The 22,638-nt window shown below is 44.7% G+C and overlaps 1 protein-coding gene across 1 annotated transcript in view; it reads left to right on the top strand.

The window, feature by feature from the left end:
* Positions 1-22,638, top strand: part of lama1 (laminin, alpha 1) — a 308,489-nt gene that overhangs the window by 259,364 nt on the left and 26,487 nt on the right. The window contains exons 47-57 of the mRNA XM_060823828.1: positions 244-400; positions 510-634; positions 3,622-3,772; positions 5,551-5,695; positions 7,360-7,501; positions 8,902-9,016; positions 12,248-12,418; positions 15,713-15,864; positions 17,206-17,391; positions 19,446-19,635; positions 22,071-22,177. Coding sequence (XP_060679811.1) covers positions 244-400; positions 510-634; positions 3,622-3,772; positions 5,551-5,695; positions 7,360-7,501; positions 8,902-9,016; positions 12,248-12,418; positions 15,713-15,864; positions 17,206-17,391; positions 19,446-19,635; positions 22,071-22,177 — 1,641 coding nt within the window. The remainder of the gene's footprint in view (positions 1-243; positions 401-509; positions 635-3,621; positions 3,773-5,550; positions 5,696-7,359; positions 7,502-8,901; positions 9,017-12,247; positions 12,419-15,712; positions 15,865-17,205; positions 17,392-19,445; positions 19,636-22,070; positions 22,178-22,638) is intronic.

Below are 22,638 nucleotides of genomic sequence, written 5' to 3'. Positions count from 1 at the left end.
TAACTGCTTACATGTTAACTAACTGAAACACGGTACACTACAGCTGAGCATATTGCTGCAAGAGTTTCAATTCTGTGGCTGAGGCTAAACTGGAATTAGATTTTACAAGGTAATTGTGAGGTATGTGTAATTGCAATGTAAATGAAAATTGCCTTTTCCTAGCTGGAAAATAAACATTTAACACTAATTATGTTGAGTTTTAAAATCCTTTATTTGTTTGGCTGAACAAAATGTGTTTGGTAGGTTTGGCCGTATGGGTACCTTATCTGTTCAAGAAGTTGGTGCGTCCAGTTTAGACAAGCCAGTGGTAAAGACAGCCTCATCTCCTGGAACCTCCACTGTATTGGATGTGGGCAATACCACACTCGTGTTTGTTGGGGGTCTCTCGAAACAAATGAAGGTCAGTGCATCTTCTCTGATTTGTACTGCTCACAGCTGACTGCCTTCTCTTGTGCAGCGCCTGCGCATTTATTGTCTTTTTGAAATAACATCATTTACCTTTGCAACAGAAAGTAGCAGCTGTGAAGATTACCCACTTCAAAGGTTGCTTGGGTGAAGCCTTCCTGGATGGGAAATCCATCGGCTTGTGGAACTTCCGAGAAAGAGAAGGGAGTTGTAGTGGCTGCTTTGCAAGGTAAAACCGGCCCTACTGTTTAAATCACTTTGGTGAGCATTTCCACCTTCAAAGGTTCATAGTATTAGAGAATTGTTACAGCACAGGTGGCCATTTGCTCTGTTGTATCCATGCTGGCCCACTGCAACAACAAACTCAGCTTGTCCTTTCCCATTTTAATTTTAAAAAAAAGGAGTAAAGTGTTGCAGGTGCTGGAAATCTGAAATAAAAACCCAAAGTGGTGGAGGAACTCAGCAGCTCTGGCAGCGCCTGTGAAGAGAGAAGCAGAGAATATTTTGAAACCAAAACTGCTGCCAGATGTGTTGAGTTTCTCCAGCCTTTTCTATTTTTATTTCTAATTCTTTCTTCTGTAGCTGTTCATGAAAGGCTGTACCATTGGAATAATGTCTTGTTTAAACCAGCGATGTTTCCAATTATGCCAGTAAATATTACGTCACATGGTTTATGTTCTCCTTTTATTATTCATACAACTATCCATAACAAAAACAGCAATTGCTGGAGAAACTCAGCAGATCTGGCAGCACCTGTGGAGAGAGAAACAGAGTTAACGCTTAGGGTTCAGTAACCTTTCTTCAGAACTCATTTTTGATAGCCATGTTTGAATCTGTGATTGATTGGTGGTGGACACCAAGCATTCCAAGCTGAAACCTTACTTTACCACTTTCTGAGAGAAGTTGACATTATTAAGAGGCTTTTGTACATCATCTGGGAGATGGAATACATTGCGATTGTCAGTACAAATTATTGCAGTTAAGTATCACCTTCCTCATTGTTATTTAGACAGGCTCTTGGAGCACAGTGGGCAGCAACTCTACCCCCCGTCCCCCCCACCCCAGCCAGAAGTTCCTGGTTTAAGTTCCATGCCAGGATCCATTGGTCCTGGGCAAATAGTTGACTGTTGAGACTGTAAATCTTCTCAATACATTTGATAGTAGATGATAAGAGCAAGGGAGTTTCCTGGTCTATCATTGGTCAGGAAGCAGTGGTGAACCACCACACCATGTTATTAATGTGTATGGTCCAGTCTACTTAAAGTCTATTGCCCACCCTCAAAAATTACGGGAGGAGCTAACACAGTCAACTTCATTTCAAGCAAATGGGGCTCAAGATAATTGTTCATAGCTTTTAGAATCACGACATGCTGTGAATGCTCAGTCCATTAGTATGTGGATACGCGATCTCATTATCTGGTCTTCTTTTGTTGAATTTCATATATTTTATGTCTGTTCATAAAAGGCTGCACACCGTGATAAAAAGGTGTTGTTTAAACCAGTGACATTACTATTCGTTTACACAATCATTTTAACAATTCTTTAAAGATCAGGATAGCAATAAGAAACAAAATGCACAGTATTTCAGCCATTCTTTGACAGAGGTTACTCTCTGAGCTGTGCACATCACCAGTTGTCGAAATGGGTCATGCTTCAAAATCTGACTTTCACCTCCACCTGCTCCGTGAATTGCTGTAAACTTCAGCCAGTTTTTGTTTCGATCTCAGATTTCTGGAATTTATTTTTTTTCTCTACCTGCCAAACCACATTTGAATGTTTCTTTCTACATGAAAAGAATCTTGTGAATTGTGGTGTCCTCCAGAGTCCACCAGCATCACAAATGTCAGGCTTCGTCCGGTTTGATGCATTCAATGTGCAGTCAAGAGACATATGCAGGCATGAGATACTGCAAAGGCTGTGGACCCTGACCATATTCAGACTTGTCCTCCAACACAAATACCTCAGTACCTCTATATAATTAGATTAGATTAGACTTACAGTGTGGAAACAGGCCCTTTGGCCCAACAAGCCCACACCGACCCGCCGAAGCGCAACCCACCCATACTCCTACATTTACCCCTTACCTAACACTACGGGCAATTTAGCTTGACCAATTCACCTGACCCGCACATCTTTGTGACTGTGGGAGGAAACCGGAGCACCCGGAGGAAACCCACGCAGACACGGGGAGAACGTGCAAACTCCACACAGTCAGTCGCCTGAGTCGGGAATTGAACCCGGGTCTACAGGCGCTGTGAGGCAGCAGTGCTAACCACTGTGCCACCGTGCCGCCCACGGTGCTTTGTTTGGATCAACAAAACCCACATAGTCACTGACAACTGCAACTGTTCGGCCATGTCCTCGAACTTGCTGCTGCACTAGCCAAGAAGGTGCTGGTAAGACCACATCTTGAGGCCTGTGAAGTGTTTGGTACCTATATTTAAGGATAGCTATTACTTAATAGGAAGATCTCCAGATTGTCTGAACAGCAAAGGTTAAATACGTTGGGTCTCTGCTTAATGGAGTTTAGACAAATGAGAGGTGATCTTATTGAAACATGTTGAATTCTTAAGGGACTTGACAGAGTAAATGCTGAGAGAATGTTTCCCTTTATGGGAAAGTATAGGAGCAGAGGCATTATCTCAGAATGTAAAGGTACAAATTTAAGACTGAGATGAGGAGGGATTTATTCTTGAAGGGTTGAGAGTGTTTGGACCTCCTTGCTATGGACAGCTAGTGTATGTTTAAGGCTGAGATAAATCAATGCTTGATTAGTAGGAGAATCAGGGTTGCAGGGAAGTGCCAGAAAAGGAGGAATGTTGGATCAGCCATGTTCCTATTGAATGAGGAACATGCATGAGAGGCTGGGTGGCTTCCTCGTGTTCCTATTTCTTATGATCTTATGACCTTGTGTAGCTTTAGCATGTCTTCACTATTTTTATATTCCATTTCCTTTCAAATAAAGGCTAACATTCTATTTAACATGCCAATCCCTACTGCCTGATGCAATTATTTTATGATTAATGCAGGAGGACCCCCACATCCAGCTTTCTGCAGTCTTTCTCTGTTTAAATAATATTCAGCTTCTTTATTCCTCTTGTCAAAAAGTATAAGCGCACATTTTACTGCAGGCCATTTCTGTGTGACGTTGTCAATCTGTGATGTACATCGGGTGGAAAGGATTTATTGTGGAATTACATTGTACATACTCCGCAGGTCACAGAACGAAGACATTGCTTTCCACTTTGATGGTAGTGGCTATTCAGCTGTCGAGAAAGTGTTACGTTCCACCACTACCCAGCTGGTGATGCAGTTCAGCACATTCTCACCAAATGGCTTGCTCCTCTACCTTGCTTCAAATGGCACCGTAAGCATCCATCAGTTTTCTTTAATAGAATCTCTACAATGGGGAAGCAGCCATTTGGCCCATTGAATCCCGACCAACCGAGCATCACACCCAGACCCACCTCCACACCCTATCCCTGTAACCTTGCATTTCCCATGGCTCATCCACCTAGCCTGCACATCCCTGGACACCCTGCTGTGGAGCCCTCTCTCCCAGCCCTTGGACCCTGAGTCTAAAGCTCCCCAACTGGCCCTTGTCTCTCCCAGCACCCCACCAGCTGACACGTCCTTCCCCCTTGCATTGTCCTCTACAGTTAAAGCTTGTTTCTTGGCCTGTCACATGACAGGAGAGAAGCAGACTCTGATTGGAGGAGCAGCTCCTTCCTTTCAACTCAAGAAGATGACTTTTCTCTGGTTGGTCACCTCTTATGTGAATTTCCTTGGGCAGTTTGGCAGTTTGAGGGTGGGTATGGATTATGTAAGGTGTCAGTCGGCTCATTTGGCTGGGTAGCCAGTTGGTGATGAAGACTGTCACCACCAGTGTGTATTCACCAACTGGCTGAAGGTACCATGTCGGACTGCCCTTCTTAGCCTCTCCCCTCACCTGAGGTGTGGAGACTCTCGGGCTAAACCACCACCAGTCACGCTCTGGAAAAAAGAGCAAAGACTAAGGTGACTTTATCTTTGTGTAATCTGAATAATGATGCATACTAGTGTATTCGCAGGCAGCCTGGTGCACACACCGTAAGTGTGGAATGCTCCTTTAATCATGAGCATTGTAACACTATCTCAGGGCAATCAGTTCTGCTCAGATTCTCTATCACCGGCCACTCCACACAGTGAAACCTGTGTCTGGCTGTGAAACATTGAAAAGGACTGCACTCCTATATCCACCCTTTGTGGGGAACTTAGTTTCTGAGTAGCAGGCGGAGTTTGTTTCTCGAGGAGTAGAGAGGGTGAACTGGGTCGTGCTTATGAGAAATTGTTCTGTAGATTTACCTGCTTCCTGCCATGTTTCCTCCATAAAACAAAACAAAAAAGGAGACAGCCGCAGAATGTCCAAATCATGAGGGAGACTTGTGGAAGCGGGGTTCAAGAATGTTCATTTTATTGCTGTCATGCAGAAAGGTCCGAGTCCTTTACTGTTATGGGCAACACCAAACCTCCTCAAAATGTATTAAGAAAATAACCTAAACCCAAACTTACCCTAATTTCAAAGGCCAAGTGACAGGTGTTGCATTACAGGTGCAATCTCATTGGTCAGTCTTGAAGCAAAACACCCTTTATTCATGTACTATAGTTAAAATACAAACAAGAGAAACATAAAATTGGAACAACAACTTTATTGGAAAATGTAACAGAACAATAGATTATTTAATTGCTAAACAGCAACTGGTCCAATGTAGTAACATCCCATAAACACATCCTTGGCAAAGGCATGTTCAGCAAAATAGATTGTCTCACATGCAATGCTAGCAGCGGGAAGAGAATCCCAGCTTTTAGCTTTAACAGAGAGGAATAAGAGCTTCCACATCCAGCTTCAAGATCCCAGCAGCAACTGCAACTGAAAAACTAAAACCAAACGTTCTGGTTCTGTGGGAGCTTGGCCCCACCCACTCAGGCTGCTTCTATTGTTCCAACTTAAAGAAAGAGCTCACAAGATGTTTACTTTGTTAGTTTGAACAAACTGCTCATCTCCTGTGTCTCAAGCTTTCTTCATTAAAAAATGCCAGGATGTAATACATCTCTTAAAGCCATAGTACCATCACAGTAACCTTCTTCCTTTTCACCCTTCACCAGAGAGATTTCTTAGCAGTAGAGCTGGCAGACGGGAAAGTGCGAGTGACCTTTGACCTAGGGTCTGGAGTTCTAACCCTTATGTCAGAGAAAAGATACAACAATGGAACATGGTTTAAAATTGCATTTCAGCGCAACCGGAAGCAAGGTAAGAAAAAAAGATTTCTTAATCAGCCAATGAGCTTGTGTTTCTCATTAAGTATCATAAAGGCTTATAAATTCCCCTTTCTGGAGAATGCTGTGTAATGGGACTTCAAATGAGTAGCTAACCTAGTCCATTCTGTTGTTTCAGCTGGATTCCCTGATAAGGACAGGCAGTGACATGTTGCAGTCTCATTCACCTAGTCATCCAGGGCTAGTGCACTCACAACATGGGTTCGAGTCACACCATAGCAGATGATGAAATTTGCTTTCAATAAGTAGAATTAAAAGAGCCAAATGGTGACCATTGTCAGTTGCTTTGAAGAAGGAAATCTGCCATCCTTATTTGGTCTGGCCTACACATGACTCCAGACCTACAGCACTGTGGTTGATTCTTAACTGCTCTTTGAAATGGTCCTAGCACGCTATTCAAAGAACAGAGACCAGTACAGGACAGGATCAGGCCTTTCTTCATGAATCATAGAGCCTAATCTTGTAGTGACAGTGAGATATGATGCTTCAAACAATCAGCACTCCCCTCTCATTCAGTATCAATGGTTAACCAATCAATGGTTTATTAATGGGGCGACACAGTGGTTAGCACTGCTGCCTCACAAGCCAGGGACCCAGGTTTGATTCTAGCCTCGGGCAACTGTCTGTGTGGAGTTTGCACATTCTCCCCTTGTCTGCGTGGGTTTCCTCCTGCAATGCAAAGATGTGCAGGCCAGGTGAATTGGCCATGCTAACATGCTCATAGTGTTAGGTGCATTAGTCAGAGGGAAACGGGTCTGGTTAGGTTATTTTTCTGAGGGTCAGTGTGAACTTGTTGGGCCACACTGCAGGGAATTGAATCTAATAATTTACCCCCTTCAGCTGGTATTCTTGCAAATTGTCCTGATGAGCCCAGTACTCAAGTTCTGTGCTACCAAACAACCAATGGTTGTTTCAAATTTCCCACAAGTTATTTACGGTCATACTCCAGCATCAAAGATGTTTTTAGTCGGTGTGTATGAGTCCAGACACTAATTATCAATAGCTATAAGGACCATAATTGCTGGTTACAATACCATGTTTTAAAAAAAAATTCATTCACAGAATGTGGGCATTTTCTCAGAGGACAGTTAACCACATGGCTAGGCGGCCAGACCAGAGAAGGGTGGCAGATTTTCTTCCCTAAATGGCATTAGTGAACTAGACTGAGTTTCCCCTAGCAATTAGCAGTGGTCTTCTGATCATCATTAGCCTTTGAGTTCCAGATTTTTTTTTTATTGAATTCCATCATGGCGGGATTTGAGGAAGGGTCACCAGACCCAAAACGTTAACTCTGATTTCTCTTCACAGGTGCTGCCAGACATACTGAGCTATTCCAGAAACTTCTGTTTTTCTGTTTGATGGTGGGATTTGAACCTGGTTCCCTGGGACATTACCTGGACCACTGGATTAATAGTCTAGTGGTAATACCATTAGGCTATCACCTGACCATTAGCACTTAATAGTCACATTTCCTGATGGCATTCACTGTCTGGTCAGAACAGGATATGTTTACCCTTGTATGCCTGAGGCACGAAGGATAGCACCCTGACCACTAACATTAGAGACACAAACCTAGAGACCTCAAGTGACACATCTCCAGGATTGTTTTTACTAACAGATTACACTGAACATTCACAGGTATTTTGGCTGTCATGGACCCATTTAATTCAACGGATCGAGAAACCAAGCAAGGAGAATCACCAGGAACTGCTTCGGATCTCAACCGTGGGCACAAAGATCCAATCTATGTCGGAGGATTGCCTCGCTCCAGAAGCTACAGGTAGTTTAATGTGTTACCGTGGTCAAGAGTACAGTGCTGCTGTAGTCTCACTGGTTCTAACCAACAGTAGGAATAAAAGTTCCCAGAGTTAAAGCCTCACGTTTTTGGCCTTGAAAGGTTTGGCTGTCATGCACTCATTCCACCCATTGGAGTTTGTTCAAATTGTTATTTTTGTAACACGCCGCACTAAAATGATTCTGGATCTTCTTGATGTTTGTAACTCGGGGATTAAAATAAGCAGAAGCCACATGGTATAGATTGTGTTTCATCAGAATTTTATTTTAATTGGCAGCGATTGATCCAAGTGTCCATCCCAAGCCGACCCTTCAGAAAACCTAATGCACATCACTAAATCAGTTTTAACTGAAAAGTATTCTTTTCACTGAAAGCTGGTTCACTGTTTCCTTTCACGAGTATTTGTGATATTTGACTGAGTGGCCCATTTCAGAATCACCCTCATTGCTATCGATCTGGAGTCCCCGAGAGGCCAGATTTCCTTCACTAAAAGACATTAATGAACCAGATGGATTTTTGATAATAGCTTCATTATTAATATCACTAAGATGAGCTTTCAGGTTAGATTTACTTTTTTTCATTGAAATTAATTTCCACCAGTTACAGTGATTTGAACACATGACCTTCCCCCCACCAAGAATCTTAACCTGGACCATTGGCTTATGAGGCCTGTGCCATTTAGAATTAGCATTAGCTTTTTCTGTCACATACTCAAATGAGTGCACTGAAAAATTTAGACTCTCAGCACCACAAAGGTATCTCAGTACAGATCCCTAAGTACAAATGCTTAGGGGTAAAATAATTAGAAAAATAAATAAATAGAAGGTCAAGTTATACAGATTATAGGAATACATGGGCAGCACAGTGGCTCAGTGGCTTGCACTGCTGCCTCACAGCACCAGGCACCCGGGTTCAGTTCCCGCCTCGGGCAACTGTCTGTGTGGAGTTTGCACATTCTCCCCGTGTCTGCGTGGGTTTCCTCCAGGTGCTCCAGTTTCCTCCCCCAGTTCAAAGATGTGCAGGTCAGGTGAATTGGTAATGCTAAATTGCCCGTAGTGTTCGGTGCATTAGTCAGGGGTGAATGTAGGGGAATGGGTCTGGGTGGGCTGCTCTTCAGAGGGTTGGTGTGGATTGTTGGGCCGAAGGGCCTGTTTCCACACTGTAGGGAATCCAATCATTAGAGAAATAATGAAATAAAAAGTTCAGACTAAGTGTCCTTCCAATCCAGTCCACACTGGCACCTAGTCTACTTTAATCCATTCCCAATGCACCACCATCTCTTCCTGTTTCCACAAAGTTAAACTTGCTGTTGCACCTATTTTCCTGCTCGTGAGGTTTCAAAGGTCAGGGTTTGATCCTCAAAACGGTCTCTTGTCTTTTTGCAGGAAAGAAGTTCTTAGCAAATCGTTTGTGGGTTGCTTGAAGAAATTGGAGATTTATCGTTCGACATTCGACCTGCTGAGGAATTCCTTGGGTGTGAGGAAAGGTTGTTTGCTTGAGGTAAAGAGGAACCGCGATGTGAATTAAGCAAGAGTGAGGACTTTTTTCTTTTCTTTTACCAGAAGTGAAAAGCTTAAAGTTAAAAGCCATCACCGGCAAGTTCCCCTCCAAGCCACTCACCATCCTGACTTGGAAATAAATCACAGTTCCTTCAGGGTCACTGGGTCGACAATCTTGGAATTCCCTCCCTCAGGGCATCGTGGGTCTACCTATAGCACATGGACTGCAGTGGGTAAAGAAGGCAGCTCACTGCCAAGGGCGGCTAGGAACCGGTAACAAACACTGGCCACTCAGAGACCCACATCCCACAGAGGATACAAAGATAGTTACAAGTTTGTTTGACATATACTGATGTTGGAGTAAAAAATGAGGTCTGCAGATGCTGGAGATCACAGCTGCAAATGTGTTGCTGGTCAAAGCACAGCAGGTTAGGCAGCATCTCAGGAATAGAGAATTCGACGTTTCGAGCATAAGCCCTTCATCAGGAATTCCTGATGAAGGGCTTATGCTCGAAACGTCGAATTCTCTATTCCTGAGATGCTGCCTAACCTGCTGTGCTTTGACCAGCAACACATTTGCATATACTGATGTTGACCATTACCAGCAAGGCGGTCAGATTTTCCTCCTCTCAGATGAAAGGCTCTGTTAAACGTAGTGGGATTCAGACAGCTTTATTAAATGCATTTGCACTTATGAAATTGACTGTCACAATCGCAATTGTGTTAACATTTGTCTTAAATCCTAACGTTCAAATTGACGGCGCAGTGGCTCAGTGGTTAGCACTGCTGCCTCACAGCACCAGGGACCCGCGTTCGATTCTACCCTTAAGCAACTGTCTGTGCGGAGTTTACACGTTTTCCCGTGTCAGTGTGGGCTTCTGCTAGGTGCTCCAGTTTCCTCCCACAGTCCAAAAATGTGCAGGTTTGGTACATTGGCCATGCTAAATTACCCATAGTGTTCAGGGAGGTGCGGGTTAGGTGCATTGGCCATGAAAAATGCAGGTAGGGGAGAATGGGTGTGGGTGGGATACTATTCAGAGAGTTGGCGTGGACTCATTGGGCTAACTGCCCTGTTCCCACACTGTAGGGATTCTAAGGATAAATTGCCTCCCCTCGAGGCGTTGAGAAATGTCTGTTCAGGAACGTTAGCCATGATTTGTAACTGGCAGTTGGTTATATCTCAGGAAGGTTGTATCCTGGATGTTGAAGGCACTGAGAACATTTGGTGGCCTAGAAAATACTGAAAAGTAGAATGAGACCACCAAGGAATGTTGAGGAATTTATGTAGCTCTCTGCATTATTGGAGTTTTTTGGAACAAGAAGACTTCCACTGAAAAAATAATTTGATTGCTCCTCTCTCTCCTGAGGGATGGGGTTACAGCAGGAAGTCTGTGGACTAGCCTGTTAGTCTGTGGAAAGGGACTGATGCTGTAATAGAGATTATGCCTACAGGATGTTATCAGGAATGGAGGACTTAAGTTAAAATGATAAGATGGGACTTTCTTCCCTAGAGCATTGAAGGTTGAGGGTGGCCTTACAAAGGGTTATGAAATCATGAGGGGAGTAGATAAGCTGAATAGCCAAGGCCTGTTCCCTAAGGTGGGGGAGTTCAAAACTAAGGAGCATATGTTTAAGGTGAGAGGCGAAAGGTGTTAAAAGGACATGAGGGGCGAGTTCTTTTCCGCAGATGGTGAGTGTGTGGAATGAACTGCCAGTGGAAGTGGTGAATGCATACGTGGTTACAGTGTTTAAAAATATTTGCATAAGTACATGAATAGGAAAGGTTTGGAGGGATATGGGCCAAACACAGGCAGGTGGGGTTGTTTAGTTTGGAAACGTGGTTGGCATGGGCTAGTTGGACTGAAGGCTTTGTTACCATGCTCGATGGCTCAATGACTCTTTTTTGTTAGCAGGCATCATGATAGTTGATAAACTGGCCCAGTCTTCTGACAGAACAGCACACCCAGTGAGGAGGCTAATACAGCTAGATGGTTGAATCTCTAGGCACTGCTGTATGAGTCCTTGGGGAGTAGGCCCGTGGTCTTCACTAGCTTCCTTTTGTCAGTATACTGTGACTGAGCAAATGCAATCTCTGAATTTTATGATCTTACTTGATGCTTTAACTGTGCTGCTGAGTTACAAAAACCCATGGAAAGTCACAAGATGCTTGCTTATTCAGACACTGGCCTTGAGTCTGTCTGTCAGTCTTTAGAAAACAAACCAAACTCAGCTTGCAGTATGACCTTCAAACGAGGCTTTCGCTGGAGTAGCATTTTGTGTCTGATGTTTTTTGATGGACATCCCTTTGTTATGAACAAGGTGTAGCAGACATCTGATGCTTCCGGCCCCAAACTCCCTTGCTGTAGTTAGTTTTTGTTTTATATTCAGACAGCTCTCTTTGGAACAATCTGGGACGGGTTCTGTTTCAGAGCTATCCAGTTGGTGCCTGTTCTCTTCTGTAATCTTGCCCTGTAATTAAATAAGTCAGTTTGAGGTATTAGCCTCACCTTCACTCTTTCTTACAGACAGCCAGTTTCTTCACCACACCCCTCCAGGGTGGAGAGCGGGTCATTGAGCATATTTAAGGCTGAGAGAGACAGAGACATGCACAGGAATTCCTACACACCAGACATTCAAACTGGAACTCCATCAGTAATCACATTGATTTGGACCCCAAAGTCTGAGAAAAAGAACCGCAAATGATATCACCCACCTTAACAAGCCAAGACACACAGATAGAAAGTGGGTCACTAACACTAGTGCTTCACCGGTGGCTCATTGATGATGTTGCCTAGCTTGGTGACGAAACATCTGGAAACAAACCTTCCATCTCAGCGAGCAAACTTACAACCTGAGGTTCTTGAGTATCAAGGGTTATGGGGGCGGAAGTGGGAGAATGGGGTTGAGAAACTTGTCGTGATTGAATGGTGGAGCAGACTCAGTGGGCTTAAATGGCCTAATTTCTGCTCCTATGTCGTGTAGTCTTATTAATCGCTTGTTTGATTCCATTGCTGCATTGACAAGAGCAGTCAAGGGTGTGGTGCTGGAAAAGCACAGCAGGTCGGGCAGCATCTGAGGAGCAGGAGAATCGATGTTTCCGAAACGTTGACTCTCTTGCTCCTCGGATGCTGCCTGCGCTTTTCCAGCAACACACTCTCGACTCTGTATTGGCAAGAGGTAGGTTATAAATGGAAATGCTGTATGTAACTTTTGATTACCTTTTCTCTACCAGCCTATCCGTAGTGTGACAGTTTGGAATGATGGCTTCATTCAGTTACAGCCACAAGTCCTTCCAGTGGAAGCCAGGTTAATGTCAACCTTTAGTACACAGAATGACACTGGGATCATTTTAGCTGGGTTTGGCAAATCAACGAGGAACCGTAATCGTCGGCAGACAAAAATGGTGAGTCAAGGGGTACAGACCCAGTCTAGTATTCGGCAAAAAAAGATGCAGATCAAAGAAGGGGTTTTCTTCCCAAAATGAAGTGAGTTATTTTGATCTGGAATTCCCTGCCTGATGGAAACCGAGCTGTCAAAAGAGAATTCGATAAATGCTCCAACTTGCTGCAGACCTAGAGGGAAAGAGATTAATAGGGTGTCTCTTCCAAAGAGCTATCACAAGTTCGATGGGCCAAATGGAGTAAGGCAAATGAAACATAAGAACATTCCAGAATCTTGTCAATTAGGTAATAGGGAACAAGAAGCCAAGCATAGACTGAAGTCACATTCTCGATCACTTTACCACAAACTAAAAGGTCTTAATGTGAAACAACAGCTTAAGCTGATCGAATGCTTTCTGGCATCTCTGAGGAACATCTGAATGCACTTTGCTTACAATCGATTACTTTGAACTGCAGACAATGTTGCACTGTTCTCTTCAATATTTAATTATGATTATTTCCCATTTAACTCCTCTGTAAAGAAAGGAAAATCACTTTCCTTTATTTTTAAGGCTTGAAATTCTAAATTAAGCAACTTTTAAACTATTGAAATCAAAAGTAGATCACCCCAGCAGCAACTTTATACCAAAGATCCAGTTAGATATTGGTGTCACTGCACCTTGTCCACAAGTTGCATAGACCAAATTTAATATTTGAGATGGACAAGTGTTTGATATAGTTTGAAGGATATGCCATGATACCACGTCACGGTTTTGTGCACTTCCATTTGACTATTATCTCTTCATTAAAAATGCAGAAATGTTTGGAAGCTCTGTCTGTGGTGTATGTCCGTATTGAGAGTTCTACCTGATTGAAGGCTGCTTTTTACATGTTATAGGTGGACGACATTCAGTGTTGGGGTATACAGCTGAGGGGTTACCTGACAATCTGAGAGAGAAAGCGGTTAGAAGTAGCAAGTTCTATTTGTCAGAAGTCCTCATTCTGATGGAATATTTAATTCAGTCACAAGAACTTACATTTTCCTGTTTTAATGAGGGCATTAACACATTTATAATAAATTGTTCGCTAATACCAGTGGTAATTTCAAGTCATAAACTCTTCAATGCTCTGATACCTCTTCCTGATATTCATCCTTATTTTCTTTTCTTCCATTCCTCATTCTGCTTCTGTTTTTCATTTTCTCGTCATGGCCCAGTTGCTTGAGGTAACTCTGCACCTGTAGAGGAACCAGAGGACTCCAGTGAAGGGAAAACTTTTTCCTTTCGGGACATGTGGATATCATTGGCTGGGCCAGTGACTGTGGCTGTACATCCCTAATTGCCCTTGAGGGGCTGGGGCGTTTTGTTGGAATACTTCTCATTGTCGCACCGAGAGTAGCTCCATTTCCATTGCACGTTTCACTTCTGCCACTCCCTGGAGCTGGAGTCAGAGAGGAGACCAAACATTACCGCTGTACTGTGGCTAGTATTGCTATTAAACTCTCAGAATATGAGCTGAAACTTGAGACTAAAATTGAACTTGAACCAAATCTGCTTGACCCCCGACTAATCTACATTTGCTTCCAGTCTGGCACCACTATTGTTTTAAAGATTCTCATCCTTGTGTTCAAATCTTCCCATTGCCTCATCTGCTCACTGGTTTCTGTAGCATTCCCTGGCCCGTTCTCTGAAGGATGTCATATTGGACTCAACATGTCCACTCTTGTGTCTCTCTCTCCATAAGATATTGCAGGACCTGCTGAGTTTCTCCAGCATTCTGTCTGACTGTCTGTTCCCAGCCTTACATCTGAAAACTCTCGGCGCCTCTGGTGTTGTCTTCCTGCAGGCCCCGTTGTGATATGATCATTAGAAGGCAGTTATCAGGATCGATTAAATTGCGTTCTTACTTCCTTTTAGCAGGACTGTCATTCTAGAATAAGTTTAAAAATTGTACAACACCAGGTTATAGTCCAATAGTTTTATTTGGATGCACTAGCTTTCGGAGCACTGCTTCTTCATCAGTAACTAGTGCAGCAGGATCATAAGGCACAGAATTTATAGCAAAATATCACAGTGTCATGCAATTAAAACACTATCTTGAACAAAACTGGATTGTTACTTAATCCTTCATCTTTTAGAATAGCTTGCAGGTTTTGGTTCATTAATATGTAAATCCCAGAACTTCTTTTAAGTCATATTCTCGAGATAACAGTGGGCGGCACGGTGGCACAGTGGTTAGCACTGCTGCCTCACAGCGCCTGAGACCCGGGTTCAATTCCCAACTCAGGCGACTGACTGTGTGGAGTTTGCACGTTCTCCCCGTGTCTGCGTGGGTTTCCTCCGGGTGCTCCGGTTTCCTCCCACAGTCCAAAGATGTGCGGGTCAGGTGAATTGGCCATGCTAAATTGCCCGTAGTGTTAGGTAAGGGGTAAATGTAGGGGTATGGGTGGGTTGCGCTTCGGCGGGTCGGTGTGGACTTGTTGGGCCGAAGGGCCTGTTTCCACACTGTAAGTAATCTAATCTAAACATGGTTTTATAAAAAAAGGTGGCATCTCAACTCAGAAAATGCAATAAAGGTGTGAGGTTAGAGTCTGTCTGTATCCCAGTCTTGAATCAGACGGGTTCTATTTCCAAACTTGGAATGTATAATATGTCACACGGATTGACTGCCTACAGGTTGTGTGATTTTTGAGCAAAGATAAAATGTATCTGCAAATACAATTCTGCAAATGCTTATTCGCCCCAGAGACTTTTATGTCTGTGTGTATGTGCATGTGAGGGAGGGAGAGAGAGAGACAGAGAGTCTGTGTGTGTGTGTGGGTGAGAGTGTGTGTGTGTACTTGGTAGAGTGTGTGCGTGAGTCTGACAAAGTATAAGCCTGTGAGAGGGTGTGTGCATGCGTGAGTGTGGGGAGTGTATGTGTATGTCTGAAAGATACCGTGTATGAGAGGGGTCTGCGTGAGTATGTAAGAGTGTGTATGTATGTGTGCTTGTGCACGTGTGTGAGAGAGAGTGTGTAGTGTCGTGAGGTCACCTGTAGTGTGACATGAATGCAGGTTCCAGTTGAGGCCATCCTCATGGCTATCAGCTTCTGCTCAGCCACTCTGGATTGTTGCATATCCCCAAGTCCGCCTTGGAAAGCATTCACATAAACGTTTGGGAGTTGGTAAATGCTGACTGCATCTGAGTAGCATTGAATAACAAGGCATTGGGTTACAGGTAGTATTTCTCAAAGAGATTGCCTTTCAGCCAGTGCCCTGTGCTGTGTACATTGCATGTGATTGAGGATTTGATGAGCTCCTTCTTTGATATCTGCAGGCGTTCTTTGCTGTGATGATGATTGATGGCCGTGTGGAAGCTCATGTCAACACCGGCGATGGAGTCCATACCAGGAGAGTCATTGCCAAGTCTCCTTCAGGAACCTTCAGCGACGGACAGGAACATTCGATCATACTGTCGAGAAGTAAGAGGTGTGTGTTAACGTGCACAGAGCTGATCAAGATGAGAGTTCTTACAATGAAATGGGTATAAATGAAATGATGGAAAGATGATGAGTGCTGATTACTGAGTTTCATTGGGTGTGCGTTAATCACTGACTCACCAAATTTTTCAAAATTCATGGATGTGATGCAGCCATTTCTAATGGATTTTGAACCCATTGGCCAAGGACACCATTTCATGGGCTAGTTATGAGTTAATCACATCGCTAGGGGGCTGGTAACCAGGTTACCAGGTACCATGGTGGCATTCAAACCCACAGCTCCAGGACTTTGACCTGGTCATCAGGATTATGAATCCAGCGCAATAACCACTACACCACTGTCACCCCATGGAAAATGCAGGAGGTCAGTGACAGAACACAGATAACTGCAGCAATAGCTGTTTAAGGGGAGCGAATTAATCTTCTCAGATGACCGGTTTCCTGAGAGCAGGTGGTTTGCACAGTATTAAACTCCCAGAGATTATACCATGGAGCTTTCTGGTTGACAGTTACGCAGAACACAAGTCACTGTCCAGTTTCCAAAAGGCTTCTGAGGCAGGGGGTCAGGCACTTAATTTGCAAAGGATGACACCCGGGTTCCCTAAACACTTTGGCAAAACATGACACTTTTCGATGCAGACTTATACCATAGTGAACCCTTTTGCCTTTGATCTGTAAGATGGACACTGCGCATTTCAATTTCTGCAACCGTTGTTCTTCCCATGAACCTTACAATTAGTTGATCATATTGTATGGGAGGTTGCTGACTGGATTCTCAACTTCTGCTATCACCACTGCTTGCGTGCGTGTGTGTCTATGTGTATGTGTCTGTCTGAATCTGTGGGTGTGGGTGTGAGAGAGAGTGTCTGTCTGTCTGTCTCTTTGTCTGTGTGTGTGTCTGTGTCTGCCTTTGTGTGTCCATGGGAGTGTGTGTCTGTGTGTGCGTGAGAGAGAGAAAGTGTCTGTGTGACAGTGTCTGTGTCTCTGTGTTTGTCTGTGAGTGTGTTTGGTGTGTGTATGTGTGAGAGAGAGAGTGTCTGTGTGCGTGTCTGCGTGCATGTCAGAGTGTGTGTCTGTGTGTGAGTGTCTGTGTGACTGTGTCTGTGTTTATCTGTGTGTGTCTGAGAGTGTGTTTGGTGTGTCTCTGTGTGTATGTGTGAGAGAGTGTGTGTGTCTGTGTGTGTGTGTGTGAGAGTGTGTCTGTCTGTCTGTGTGTGTGTGAGAGTGTGTCTGTCTGTCTGTGTGTGTGAGAGAGTGTGTGTGTCTGTCTGTGTTTGTGTGAGAGTGTGTGTGCCTGTCTGTGTGTTAAACTCCAATTGCTTTTTTCCAGGATTATGACGTTGCAGATTGATGAAGGAAACCGCCTTGAAATGAGACTCGGGGCCTCAGCGGATACCAGTCCATTGAATATAACCAGATTCTATGTTGGCGGGGTTCCAACTGGAGAGGGCGCTATTGTCCTTAAGATTACAAGCTCCTTCACAGGCTGCATTAAGAACCTGGTCCTGAATACAGAGTAAGTTTACATGGTATATACCAATCAGAACTATGTTCCTCTACTGCCTTGAAGTTAAAAGCAAGTTTAATTTATGTGCAAGGAGTTTCTACATGGAGAAACGCACTTCAAACACAGTTCAAAGTTGAGGTCTTCTTGCAGTATGTAAAATTAATGTAAAATTACTTAGGGTTTTCAGGGGTTATAATCTGTAACATAAAGCTACCTATTTGAATCGTGTTCTAGCTTTTAACTTTAAAAACAAAAGAGCCTTCTACTTCACGTAAATCAAAGTATCAAAATGGAAAGCAATGGGAGCAGGCTCAGTCACATCTCATAACGTCCTTTTCTTTAACTCTTACTGTGCTGATCCTCTCCTGAGTCTAGATTAGAGTGATGCTGGAAAAGCACAGCAGGAGAGGCAGCATCCGAGGAGCAGGAAAATGGGCGGGTTTGACCCCAAAGAGAGAGCCAGCGTCACTCCTCTGGCAGGTTTAAATATCTGGTAACGTCTCAGTTACCCGGTGATCCCTCAGTTACCCGGTGATCCCTCAGTTACCCGGTGATCCCTCAGATTCTCGGTGATCCCTCAGATTAGCGATGATCCCTCAGATACCTGGTGATCTCTCAAAGACTCACTGATCCCTCAGATATCTGGGATCCCTCTGATTCTCAGTGATTCCTGATTCTCAGTGATCTCTCTGATTCTCAGTGATTCCTGATTCTCAGTGATCTCTCTGATTCTCAGTGATCCCTGATTCTCAGTGATCTCAGATACCCAGTGTTCCCCCAGCTTCCTGACAATCCCTCAGATACCCGGTGATCTCTTGGATTCTCAGTGATCCCCCAGATTCCTGATGATCCCTCAGATGCCCGGTGATCCCTCAGGTGCCCCATCTGTACATTTAAAGAGCACCCACCATCCTGGGCTGGAGGGAGCAGAGGCTGCACTCTTGCATTGACAGTCCCCTCCACATTCTGACTGACTCTACACCAGAGTGAGTGAGTGACCTTTGGTTTTACCTTAATATCATGACTGCATCAAGCCAGATGGGAAATGGGTTTATGATCCTAGGTCACTATCTCGATGAAATGACTGACGGGTCAGCAAAGTTTAATCAAATAGATATCTGTCAGATTTCTCAGACATTAGAGCATTGACAGGGTGGCCGTGATAGAATTCCATTGAACTGTCAGACCCTCAGCGAGAAATCCATCCGGGATTCGAGCTCTGCCCAAATCCCACATTCCAGCAATATCAAACCAAACCTGCAAGAGGTAAGGCCGTGCTTTCTGCCATTTGACAAATGGCAGGTAACGGGATCATTTCTGGATCATGTGTGACCCCTCCACACGACCCAACGTTGTACTGGCCCAGGGAATCTACCAAGCGGCTACCTCCGGGTTCACTCTCCAGGTCAGGAAACTGAAAGAACTGCGGATGCTGTAAATCAGAAACAAAAACAGAAGCTGCTGGAAAAGCTCAGCAGGTCTGGCAGCATCTGTGAAGAGAAATCAGAGTTAACGGTTCGGGTCCGGTGACCCTTCCTCAGAACTCAGGACGAAAGGAAGTGGGAGCTCGGCAGGAAGGCCCGCAGCACCCAGTGGGTGACAGCTCCCCTGGGTGCTGCCAGAGCTGGCTAAGGAGTGTCTCCTGATGGAGGCCCAGGCTAGAGAGTTAGCTACAAGGAAGGCCCATTGCCTCATCAGGCAATCAGTGAGAGATGGACCTCCCCCCTCAACGCTAACTGCAGCCTTTACACTCAGAAATGGGGCCTAGTGAGAGTAGCCTAATCCAGCGAGGCTGCCTTCAAGCTGTTGCTGGCTTCAGAGAGAACACCAGGCACATCCCACTGACCTCTTCTACATTGTATTCGGACCTTAAAATGGCTGCCTGATCCTGCAGGTTTGGAGAGAGCAGAAAGAGGCCGCACACAAAGTGGGACCGGTGTCACCGATGGCCCCTTAGCCATATTCTGAGATTCATTGCACTATCATTGGTAATGGTTCACTTGTTTCTGGTGTGTTTTGCCTCCGCGTGATTTTAAAAAGAGGAAATCTTATTTTAATCCCAGGTTGTTGGACTTCAGCGGCGTTTTGAGGTACCAGAATATCGACCTGGACAGCTGCCGGCTTTCAGCCCCTGAGCCGGACAAGAGAGACTTGGAGCTGGTGCTTCAGCCGACTGTGAAACCCATCCAACCGACCGTGAGAAACACCAGCCCCACCCACTCGCCATATAGCTCCTCCTCCAACAAGAAAACTGTAAGGACACTGTCACATCGCCCCCACCACATTCAGTCAGAATAGAAACATTCCACTTTTGTTTCTGTGCGGAAGATTTTCCATTTGGATGAAACATCAATAAGACTGCTTCACTCTAGGGCAGCCATTTTGCTTCTTGTCCCTTGTCAATCTGGTATAGTTCTGCCTGTACTTTGACGTGTCGGGTTAACATACCCATCGGTTCAATGTGCTGCCTCCTGACTGAACTGCAGGAAAGATTTTACAAATACCTCTGTGAAATTGAAAGTCATTTGACCTTTGCCCCCAGGGGAAAACAGGGGAAGAAGTGACTGGGGAAAGAGCTGGGATTTTTTCAAACCCAATGTCGATTCTTTATAGCCCAAAATGAAAACCGAAAAGCCAGTCTGTGTGGTCGTGACGTTAAACATTAACCACCCAGAACAGAAGCTCTTTGAAGAACTCTTCCCTGACTGAGGAAATGCAGTGTGTAGTCAGGGTCTGATCATATCTAAAACACTGGCAGATACTGGTCTCAAAGCTCAGCTCGTAAAATGGCAACCTGTGGGTTTTTCTCATTGTTGAGAAATTCTAATCGTACATGAGCCCTGTTATTATTCCAGTGTCAGGTATAGATCAGTTGCAGCTTTCGAAATGTTTTCAGTAGTTCAGCAGAGAGTGGTGCGATACAGCCATTGGCAGGAGAATGGCAGCAACTCACGTTGCTCATATGGAGAGCCAGTACAAACATGATGGGCCAAGTGGCCTTACAATTCTGAGAGGCCTCAAATTGCCTCATCCCCTAAAACCTTAGAATAATAGAAGTAGAGGCCATTCGGTCCAAGGTATATGTGTCAGGTCCTTGTTGTAGCTATCCAGTTAGTCTCACTCCCTTGCTGATAATTTGTTTTTCCAATGCTCTGTAATTCCCTTCAAGTCATTAGTCAGTTCTGTTCCTGTTACTTCCACCAACCAGTATAAGGCCACTTGCTGTGTAAAAACAGGTTTCCTCATATCACCTCTGACTCACTCTAAAACCACATCTGCCGATCAAAGCAGAAGCCCCCGTCTATGAAAGGGCATTTCCCTCATCCCAGAGATTCCCGGGATGGGGAAATTTCCAGACTGCTGCAGGGATGATGTCAGCAGGAGGAGAATGTTCCCACGGCAGCCTCCAGGAAGCTGGTTTAAAGTAATAGGTCGATTTCGCTGCTCCTTGGATGCTGCCTGAACTGCTGTGCTCACCCAGCACCACTAATCCAGAATCTGGTTTCCAGCATCTACAGTCATTGTTTTTACCACCCAGAAAATCTGAAGGCCAGATCATGGGTATGCCAGGAATGGGCTGGAACTACACCTCAGGATACCCCAATGCAGCTGATTCCAAATGGAAACACCCGGGAACATTGAAAATTGTATCTGCAATCCTCTGAAAAAACCCCTTAAAATTAGAAACTTAAGAAGATTCCGAGTCACTTAATAGTTACTGGGGAGAGGTTACATGGTTCAACACCTCTCCTAACCGCTGGGTAACCATTAAACTTGAATCACCAACTCAGTATTGGCCACTCCCACCCCCAAACTACAGCCCACTTGAGCACCCGCGTGCACACGCACAGACACACACACACACACAAATGCATAAACACACAGACCTACAGACACGCACACTTGCACACCCACAGATACGCACACATATAAACACACAGACACAAACGCAAACACAGGCCTACAGACACACACACCAGCACACACAGACCTACAGGCACACACATACACACCCACAGACACACACATCAGCACGCACAGACCCACAGACACAAATACACCCACACACATACACAACCACAAACACACACCCACAGACACACAGAGACACACCTCTCTCCACCATTGCCCTTGTCCCCAGACAAACCCAGTGGTCTCTTCCCTCCCTTCACAACTCAACAATTCGAGTTACCTGCCAAGCTTCTCGCCCACCTACTGCCCTTGCCCTGGCACCCTACCCCCTTGCACAATCCCACTCTCTCTCCCCACACAAATACTCACCCTATCTCCACACTGACATACTCAGCCTTTCCCAGGAGCTGGTAAAGTGGCTGGCTGTGCTGAGGTAGTTTAAACATGAAAACGTGGCTCATTGAAAATGCTGCTAAAAGTGGGTTTGCTGCTTTCCCTCATTGTTCTTCCTCTCCTAATTCCAACATTTCCCGGACACATGTCTGCTACTTTCTAACAGCAGGCCCCTGTCCGGGAATCTATCCAGCGCAGGACTGATCTAAAGGATCAGGAATAGGAAAGGTGTCAGTAAGGATCAAGGCTTGGCCAAATCTCCTGCCCGTTAACCTGAATGGGGTTGTGAGGGAGTCAGACAAAACGGGGCAGGAGATAACTGGTGATGATCTCAAAGAAACTTCTGTATTGAATGTTTTGTTGTGCTTTTTGTCTTTGATCAGTGTGCAGTGGACAAATTGCCAGGCCACGTTGCCAATGCTCATCAGTTTGGACTCTCCAAAGGCAGTCACATGATTCTGTCCCTTGATGAAACCACAGTTAAGAGGAAGTAAGTGCGTTCAATCGGTCAGTAGTTGTGAAGGGGTGCCAGTCACCCTCTATTGGAAAAATGAGGTACTGCAGGTTCTGGGAACTCTTGAAATAAAAGCAGAACGTGAGCAAAAGTTGTCAGCATCTGCGGAGAGAGCACTGAGTCCAGTGAGAGACCATCAGCCTGTAACGTTAAAAACCAAGAGAACTGCAGATGCTGTAAATCAGAAACAGAAATTGCTGCAAAAGCACAGCAGATCTGGCAGCATCTGCGGAGGGAAATCAGAGTTACTGTTTCGGGTTAAATGAACGTGAACTCTGATTTCTGTTCTCACTGAGGCTGCCAGACATCCCGAGCACGTCTGAGGCCCTCCTGGCGTTCTTAGTTATTTATGACATTTGTCAGAAATCGGCTTTACATGTAAAACTCTGCAAACAAGGTCATTTGAGCTGCTATGCTGTTTTACAAGCCTGAATGAG

The sequence above is a fragment of the Hemiscyllium ocellatum genome, chromosome 4 (genome assembly GCF_020745735.1).
Source record: "Hemiscyllium ocellatum isolate sHemOce1 chromosome 4, sHemOce1.pat.X.cur, whole genome shotgun sequence".
NCBI classification, from domain to species: Eukaryota; Metazoa; Chordata; class Chondrichthyes; order Orectolobiformes; family Hemiscylliidae; genus Hemiscyllium; species Hemiscyllium ocellatum.
The sequence above is the reverse complement of the archived record's forward strand: the minus strand, read 5'-3'. Positions and strand labels throughout refer to the sequence as shown.